The 9,837-nt window shown below is 34.2% G+C and overlaps 1 protein-coding gene across 1 annotated transcript; it reads right to left on the minus strand.

The window, feature by feature from the left end:
• Positions 1–1,079: 1,079 nt before the first annotated feature.
• On the minus strand, positions 1,080–5,020 carry LOC123550811 (toll-like receptor 13). The gene is made up of 2 exons (XM_045339200.2): positions 4,647–5,020; positions 1,080–4,344 (listed from the first exon to the last, which is right to left on the minus strand). Exon 2 carries the CDS (start codon positions 4,301–4,303, stop codon positions 2,186–2,188), a length of 2,118 nt encoding a protein of 705 aa, XP_045195135.2. The 5' UTR covers positions 4,304–4,344; positions 4,647–5,020; the 3' UTR covers positions 1,080–2,185.
• Between the last annotated feature and the right edge of the window lie 4,817 nt (positions 5,021–9,837).

The raw sequence follows: 9,837 nt of genomic DNA on the forward strand, positions 1-9,837 counted from the left end.
AATCTTTAGACCTAAATAAAAATATTTATCTTTTGGTCAATCTCCACACTGGACTTCTACAGACAGTTGTGCTGACTGTTTAATACTTAATACCAGGAATCTAATTAATTTCCGGCATTATTTATATTTACGGTTACTAGACATTATTCTAGGTTTACAGAAAAATGGTGTTACGCCATCAATTCCGGTTAATTAAACATGCAGAACTGACTGAAACAATGAAACATCGTTCCAAGGTCCGAGTGGTTCTCATTTAGTGACTAATGTAGTCTCCCTTTTTAGAAAACATGTAGACAATGAAACTGAAACCGCTGTAAAACAATACTAATCATTCAGGATAATGTGACATTTGAGATGATGTATATAAAGTCGTTTATTATTCATAGACATGTTTTGCAATGTGTTACCAAGAAATGATTAACATTTTATTTACTGTCGTATCATTCGCAGACTGATTGCCGTTTTCACCTATATCCAAAATTAGCGTTATTATATTAATATGATCAACTGACATGCTATTCTGTATGATAAGTAGCTGACGCTGGATTAACTTCCTTAAATCTCTTGACTCTACATGTCTAAACAATCACTAGTGAGTGTATCTGCTAAGACTTTTATATTTTTAAATGGGTCTTACAAAAACTCAAGCACACGGCCCAACGTTTCTTTACCGGAATAATTTTTTTCCGATACACATAATGCCTTTAAAATATGATTTAATAAAATTCTTCATGGTAGAACAACATTTGTTTCAAACGTGCAGAACTACCTTAAGCTTTGACTTGAAGCTAAGGAGTCGGTAGCTGGTACGTGGCCTTGACACTTAAGTAATGGACACGTAACGACGAGCAGCAAACTACGTATTTTCCGAACGCGATATCGCCAATTTCCGGCTTTTATAGAAAGTCATGTGCTCAATGAGCTGCATTTACACCCGAAATATTCCGAATTGTTGAGTGTCATTATGGGTCTACAACCTGACATCATAGAAAAAATCTACTCTTAATAGAAAAATATATACGTATGTTTAACACTTTGTATACATAAACTTCTTCATTATGTAACAGAAAAGTATGTAGCCCTTTTTACCCAATTTATTTGTAATACAAGCTATTAAACATTATATGTTATATGTATTATATAAACTATGATACAAATATTTTCACTGCACTATATGTATATTTATGTATAGTATAAGCTTATTAATGCAACATTTAATAAAATATAGTATGTATTACCAATATCATTTACAAATTTAACAACCTCTTTCTCGATTTACCGCTGGTACCGCGTTATAATGTTACTGGGTGAGGTATCGCGACACGTCACAAAGGGTGTGATATTAGAGTGTGATAGCACTATAAATTTTGAGCTACAACTAGACACCGTCGTTTATATGACTGAAAACTTGTTGAACGTTAAACCTGTACACACGCTACTCACAACAACCGTACGTACATACGCACTCACGCATGCACGCTCGTAGGCACACACGTAACCTGGCTCCCTGGCTGCATGGTTATTTTTATATAAATAATGCTAACATTTTATAATAAAATTTTAAGCCTCTAAAATAGCACATTTTATCTGATGGCTGAACCATACATATTCGGAGCCAGGGGCAATACAAAATATCAATGTAGAAACAACCTGCTGGAGTAACGTCCCTCTTAATGAATAAAATATAATATATGTAAAGAAGAACAAACATAGGGACTGGAGCCAGTCTAGCACACACGTACCTTCCCCCGTTTCGTTTTATTTATAAGATTTATCATTGATATGTTGTTGTCAATATCAATACTGTAAAATCGTTTATTTCCGTAAGCATGACGTTTGAAAATGTCTATTTCATTTATCAGTTGGTTCAGAATTGTATAAGTTTGTTGTGATTAAATTTCGTGGATTGATGCAAGGACAAAATCCACAAAAATATTCCCCATGAATTAGTATCATTTCACAGTAAGTATTTTCTTGTGCTTTTTGATCACTCAGTCCATTCTAAGTTTATGTATGATAGAATTCCGCATCAGCCAGGGGTAGGGGCGTGAGAATTGTTACACATTTTTCATAACCACTCGTGCACAGACTTAATACCGTCTGCTATTTTTTTTTTGCTTTGTTGCGCGCTATACTTCGAACGCATCTTCTTATACATTTTATCACGTGTAACATTTTATAGGCTTCACTTCTTAAGAACATTTTTAAGTTTTGTCCAGAACAGATCTTGGCCCACTTGATCCTCTGTCCATTCTATATAAGTTGTCGTATTTAAAAGAACTTTGATAGAATTTTTCATATTTTTTGCATCTATTTTCTCTAAGAGAATAATCACCAATTCTTTTTCTTCTTCAATGAGTTTAGTATGCGCAACTTTCAGCTCGAACATACACCATCCACTACGTGCAAAGGAATTCGAAAGAATCAGAATCATTTTCTCACTAGCATCTATATTGGTAATAATATTGTCGTTTATAAACACTCCTAGTTTAAAATCTCGTTCATGAATGCATAATTTCAACCCAATTTCATCTTCAAGAACCGGAAGTAGCCTATCGTGTACCCATTCGGAATCCTCTGCTTTATAGGCAACAAAGGCATCAAAGACGTAGTCATTTCCAGGTATTGCCTTGTAGCTTCTTCTTTTTCGTAACAAATAGATATAATGCTTAATATTCCATCTATTTCTGTAGAGTAGAATACCGACAATGGCTATCACAATGATACAAGGCGAAGCAATAACGGCGGTCCAAATCCAGGGACTCCACGGGTGGCATTCTCTGTAGGTGAAGGTCACTTCTGACAGCTGTTTATTAGACATTCCAGCCGGTCTGAAGCATATATAGCCGTGTGGATAATTTTCGACTATTGTCCCTTTTGGTTTACTTTTCAGCCAGTTAATAAACCATTCAAGTTCACAGTCACACACAAAGGGGTTTTCACTGAGATCTAACTGATGCAATTTTCCTAAAAGTGTTCTTGGAAGAGCTGACTCCTTTATGTGGCCAATTTGATTATATCTTAAATTGAGAAATTTCAAATAGTTGTTTTTCGCAAACGTTTCGCCACTTACTGTTTTAATAAGATTGCCTTGCAGACCAATATTACTTACAGAATTCATATTATTCAAGATGAATTTCGGATCCTGTGAAATCTTACACGCGAAACAACGGAATAAAGTGAGATTAGTGAGGGGAGAAAATAGACTTGCTAATTGTTCACTTGTTACTTCTAGCATGTTGATTCGATATATTATCAAACGCTTCAGATTTGGCAAAAACTTGAATGTGTCATTGAAAGAAACGAAAACATCTCTAGCTCTACTTCCTAGTCCGAACTTCAGCTGTTTGAGTGATGTTGAATTGAAAGCAAATGGTTCAATCAATAAACTTCCTGCTCTCAAATACCTCAATTGTAACAAATCAAGATTAGGTAACTCTGACAAGACGTTGTTCCGCAATACTTTAATAGGATTTTGACCAAGTTTAAGATTATGTAATTTCTGCAGACATTTGAAATTGTTCGGATTAAGAGCATCTATACTGTTGCTTTGGACATTGAGAACTTCCAAGTTTGGAAAATAGCAGTCTGAATCATTTCCACTCAATGAAAAGTTAGGGAATACTCTTAGAGTATTGTGGTCAATGTATAAAGACTGCAAATTTTTATGTTTAGATAAAATCAGCTCCACAATTTGATTGTCTCTAAGATAAATACTTCTCAAATTGTTAAAATTTCTAAACGTGTCCATTGAAAATTTTGTCAACTTGTAGAATTTTACTTCTAACGTTCCAATTCGATTTTCTTCCAGTAGTGAAAATAAATCTTTTCCCAGAGTGATAGTGGGTACGTCGCTCAATCTCAAGTGCGAAAGAAATTTCAATTTTGCCAAAGAGCCGAAAAGATCTTTCAAGTTGTTGTAGTCTATAGGATTGTTTGATAAATACAAGTATTTCAATTTTGTAAACGTAAGAAGAGCATCTGATGAAATGTTCTTAATGTCGTTGTGATCGAGCTGAAGCTCTATCAAATCTCCCGGGTTGCTGATATTTGTAAATGTTCCCGACGTGACATTTGTTAAAAAATTGTATCCAAATATCAGACTTTGCACGAAGGTCTCGGTATTTGGAATATAGGTCAGGTTTTGATGACTGCAATTTAAAGACACCCGATGATAGATTTGTTGTGTTTTACAATTTGTCTTCTGATCTGTGTCGATATAGGTTGCGCTGACTTCTGCTATCTGTTTCAACGTTAGAAACAACATTGTCAAGTAAATTGTGTATACTCTATGTGTTTCCATTTTCACCAAATTCTCGTGGATATATTCTCACTTGTAAATATCTGAAATACATAGGTTTCTAATAATGTTTTGTTGAACAAGTATAATGATATTAGACAGAAAAAGAGGAACCTCCACAGGTCGCCAAACACGACATTTTACCGCTCAATTTACCAAAGTCTGTTCATGGTCTGTAATGGAAACACGGCATCTAACCACAGGTTGAGCAGAACTCAATATTGACACATGTTACATATCATTTTAGTGAAAGCCTCTAAAAACACCATAACATTTAAAGGAATAAATAATAAAAAGACCAATAACACCCCCACCCCCAGAAAATTATAAAAGTTATTTTGCATACCTTGCTGATCATTTAACTGAATTTCCAAATTACTTTCAAGCACTTTATTCTTAACTTCTCCGTGATATCTGAAATGTCTTTGTTACTGCATGATCAAAAATAGGCTATTTCACAGACAGTATCAGTATTTTACTTCCTGTTCTTGATTTTGAATCAGCATGCGTCCCGCTTCAAAATGTCAATATTTTCCTCAAAACACTCGAGGGCATGACGGGTTATGTTACGTGTATAAGTTGTATTCGTATGAAGATAGCCGCTTTGTGATCATTAATCCATTTACATTTTGTTTAGGGTTAAGTATTAAAATACAAGACCAGGAGCCGAAGTAGACAAAGATGTACTTGTAGATTTGTTTTTTGCTAAATGTATAAGTTTTTTTAGCTAGTGGCTAGATTCAAGAGCAGAAAAGAGCACATTCCTCTTTTTAAAGATTAATGATATGCTCAAATTTCATATTTGAAAACGTCTACATCATTTGCTCAGTAATTATGTAAACATGTAATAACATGTCTGCGCAAAACAGAACTAAACATTATTTTAAATCACGACGCGCAGATAATGATTCATAGAATAGTTGTTACTAATGTCTCTGCTACGGTGTTCCGTTAGGGCCAACGGGAAGCGCGAAACTATGGCGGAGAAGCGCGAAATCTGGTCGCAAAGGTAGAATCAATCCTGCCCAGTATGATAAGATAAATAGAATTAGTAACTGAACAAGATGTTGTCTCGTTGAAAAAGATTGCCAAAAATAAAAGAAGTCCTTATAATCAACCATATTATGGCGACTGTGCAATTCTTATAATAATTGACACCACTCACCACTGCGTGTATTTTCATCATGATCTCGAGTGTTTTTTGTCGTTAACCATGATAAAGTTTCCTGCTTTTACTGATTGAAAATGTAGGACTTGCCATGTCCAAGCACAAAAACGAAATAAGTAAAATGTTTAACGCAGACGTTGATAGTTGTAAGTAAAAGTTCATTTTGTCGTCTTTGAAAGATCTGTAGGTTGGGTTTTATTTTCCATATTGATTTATATAGCTTGCATGTTCCAGTTTTTTCTACTTACATAGAATAATTTTGGCAATTTTTTCCTGGCCAGGAAACTCCTTTTATATCCGTCTTCAGGTCAATATTTTTGTACATCGGATAGATATCGTAAAAAGACATCTGGCCGATATTGTTTTGGCCATCATTTCTAAGCTACACCAATATCTTGTCACATACTTGACAATTGTCACTTTTTTTCATATATCAGTCATTGCATCGACATTTTTATGCGATGTGTATCCCAGTCCACTCCAGGCTACTGTCTAATACCTGTTTTTTTTGTGTTAAAGTTTTTAATCAAACGTTTCTTCAAGACTGATATGAGCTGCTCTGCATGCCAAACGGTTTGTACTAAATTTGCAACCAATGTTATATCAACCTATGTTATATCAAACATATGGCTTAATGCTTTTCAACTGTAACATTAAAGGTAATATTTGTTATTCTTGTATTTCAGTTATTTCAAAAAATCTCTGACTTGCATAAAATGTCGAACAGGTAAGCAGTCGAAAACAAACAATACCTGCGAAAATGTAGAGTAAGAGCAGAATACCTGTACCATTGAGTATAACAAACGCTACCATAACAGCATAATGCCAGGCCGGTCGCCTACAGTGGCACATCTGAAGTTAGATCTGAAGTTAGATCTAAACGATTAAGGGCATGAATACAAATATCAATTTTTTATGAGAGCGCTCCAGAAAATTTTCTGACGACCATTTTATACATGTAATTATACAGAACAGAAATGTGCAAGATTAGTTCAAACTCCTTGCATCTATTAACTGAATTATAATTATTACCTTCAATGATATGTTTTGAATGTGCAATTTTCTGTTCAAACATGCACCAATCACTTTTTGTAAATGCATTTGTGATAATCAAACTAATTGTCTCAATGTCTTTAATATGAGTGAAGACATAATGTCATGCTATTTGGTTTTAAAAGTTAATTTCCTTTTCAAACATTAGAACGTCTCGTAGACAAGGTTACGTTCTTAAGCATTACGGTATTTTCGTCTTATCATATTTGTTACAACAATATTTATTTTCCTGGACGTTTCAGCCAGTTATCAACTTTTTGAGCTCCAATCTAAAAGTTTTAAACAATCATTATCGAAAGTACGGTATGACTAAGCTGTTCTAAATTTAGAAACACGGATTCCACGTCAGTCCACTAAGTTGAAATTAAGTAGGAGATTTATCGTTTAGTGCTGTACCAAATGAAATCGCATCGTTCACAGATTTTGTTTTGGTAAAATGTTTCTTTCATTATTTTACGTTCGATATCCTTATGAGGTCGGTCGATATCCTTATGAGGGTACGTTTTCGAGCCTATTAACCTCTAAGTATCTAGGAAATAGACATAGAAGAGGCTTATAAAGTATAACCTTTGCAACTGGTAAACATCAAAATTTTTTCTTTCATAAACATCAGTTTTTACAAATTCGGTCGAGTTACGCCACTCGTGATGCGCACCCGGTGAAAGATATTCTCTACATAACATCATCATAAAGTTAAGCCTCTTTTTCCTTTATTTCTTCATGTTGTTTAAATGTCTTTTAAATGTACATCTTTATAACATTTATCATTTATAGCAGGAAGTTTTTGCACTTCAAACAATATATGATATTTACACTGATTATAGGATTATGCACTTTCTTCTAATTATTTTGACAACGTCAGATATTTAGCCAAAAACTTCCTTTGAAATGTCATGTTCTTTCCAATTATTTAAGAGTATCAAGGACAAAAGGTTGTGTGACATGTTAATTAAAAATGTATTCACACAATTTAAAAAAAATATGTTAGAAGATCCTTTGGAAGCACAGAATGCAACTAAGCAAAATAATAGCAGACTCTGTTTGATTGAGTATGGTCATGAGAGGTGATGAAATATGGAACACCCGTCATGCACCCTAACACCGGCTTAAGCGGATTCTATTACAATGAAATTGAGTGCACATCATAATCCCAAAGGACAAGAAAATATAACAACAGTCTGATAGGTTCAGAAATAAAAAACAACAACAAGAAGAAAAAACCCAAACTAAAACATATGTATATACTTGCAGTTTATATATTTTAATATCCCCCAGCATGTGAAGATTACACTACCATAACATGCGCATCCGCACAGTCTGGTCAGGATCCATGCTGGTCGCAAATGTACTATGTTGCGCAGCTCATTTATGAATTGTCACAATGAGACCATAATTGAAATAAATTGCCCACCAAAAAAAAAAAATCTTATCAGTTCCGCGATCTATATTAAAATATACAAATAGTTGTCATCTTAATGGCGACTTTTCATGAAATATCACAAATACAAAGTGATATGGGTATCTTTGACATAGAAGTCTGTAACAACACTAACACATATATAACAGCTTTCTAACATAAATTCAGGCAAACAGAAAGAAAACATAAATTGCCAGGAAACGTCACATATGTATACATACGTCCAGCTGTATCATTCAGACAGTTGTGTTTGGTGTTATTATCTTAGTTACTTAATTTGTAGACGAGAACGTTAGATTTACGCTTTAAAATTTGAATACAAGAAATATGTCTCCAAGTAATTACTATATAATAATAGGTGAACTAATGAATATTTACATCAGTGATTTGCCTCGAATTGTGTTGCAAACAAACATATTGATATTCTACATTTTTGTAATATGGAAAGCACTGACAGAACAGTAAGTTTCCTCATTGCAAAATAAGGCAAAATTGAAATTCTGATAATAATGGCTGTAGCTGTTCCCTATGTATGATCTAGTTGATATTGCGCTAGTACTTGTTTTTGTTGTTAACATTGATTACAGTTCTAAACAAAGGTATGGACCAACTCTAAACTAATATGGTTCAAGTTTCTTTTCTGTTGTTGTTGTTGTTTTTCCTTTATGTCATTATACAGCTGACAATAGTCTCTGGGTGTATATTTTTCTATTTGTGGAAATGATTCTCTAGGTATACTTAACACTTAATATGTCACTGTGTGAAGTTGGTCGCTTTAATTTTTAAAATCTTCTGGTGTCTTTAATAAATTGCTGAAACAGCTTCTGAATGTCAGCCCCAAACTCCCTCCTCCCCTCTACATTGCCTATCAGAACGTTCAGGTTTATGTCTGCCACCGGTTCACTGTGTCTGCTTGAAGCCTCTTCAACTTCTCTTTCTAGTTTCTTTCTCTGTGTTTCATATTCTGGACATTCAAATATGAAGTGTCTGTTTGTCTCTACTTTGTCACAATTTGGACATGTCTCTTGAACATCCTGTAATATTTTCGACATATGACTATTCAAATGGGAGTGTCCTGTTATAAACTGATTTATAATACATTCCAGCCTTCTTTCAGAATTATAAGGTTTTCTTGACTGTACTGTTGGAAAAATATCCATAAATCTTTCATAACCTTCTGTGTTTTCATATCTTCTCTGCCATTTTTGCTTCACATTTAACTTTAAATCTTTTGCTAATTCTTTCTTATCTACTTTCCTAGTGTTTTCATTCTCTTGCTTTCCTATCATTTCACTTGCTGCCTCCTTTGCTAGCTTGTCTGCAATTTCATTTCCCTCTATATTTTTATGTCCTGGTGTCCAGTGTATTTGAATCTTGTTATTCTTGTTCTCTAGGCTTTGTAAAATTTTCCTTGTTTCTATCGTTTATGCTATGTTGGACTCTGGTATTGTGTTTGAAAAAATGGTTTTAATTGCAGGCTGGCAGTCTAAAACAAGTGAATATTTTTTGGTTTGATGCTTTTTTCCTCTAAAAATGATAAAGCCAGATGAATTCCATTTAACTCTCCTACATAGTTGTTGCTGTTTGGACTTACTGGGCGTTTTAGTTGGACTGGATCTAAGTGTGTACCTTTCAAATAGATGCATGCTCCTGCTCCTGTTGGTCCTGGATTTCCCAACGTAGACCCGTCTGTGAACATGCTGATTTCTCTGTCTGTTAATTTACTGATTATTTCAACTATGTTCTCTACTTGCTGGTCTTTATTATTCTTTTCTATCTTTAGCTCTGGCGACCCCTGATAAGCCAAACTATTTGAACAAAATAGAGAACGGTCCATACAAGGACACAACAGAACAAGTTTGATGAAAATCCATCATGAGGTACTTTAGAAGAAATTTT

The sequence above is a fragment of the Mercenaria mercenaria genome, chromosome 4 (genome assembly GCF_021730395.1).
Source record: "Mercenaria mercenaria strain notata chromosome 4, MADL_Memer_1, whole genome shotgun sequence".
Taxonomy (NCBI): domain Eukaryota; kingdom Metazoa; phylum Mollusca; class Bivalvia; order Venerida; family Veneridae; genus Mercenaria; species Mercenaria mercenaria.

What these genes read in the sequence shown, in the direction of transcription:
- LOC123550811 (XM_045339200.2), bottom strand. Translation starts at nt 4,303, where the DNA reads ATGGAAACACATAGAGTATACACAATTTACTTGACAATGTTGTTTCTA.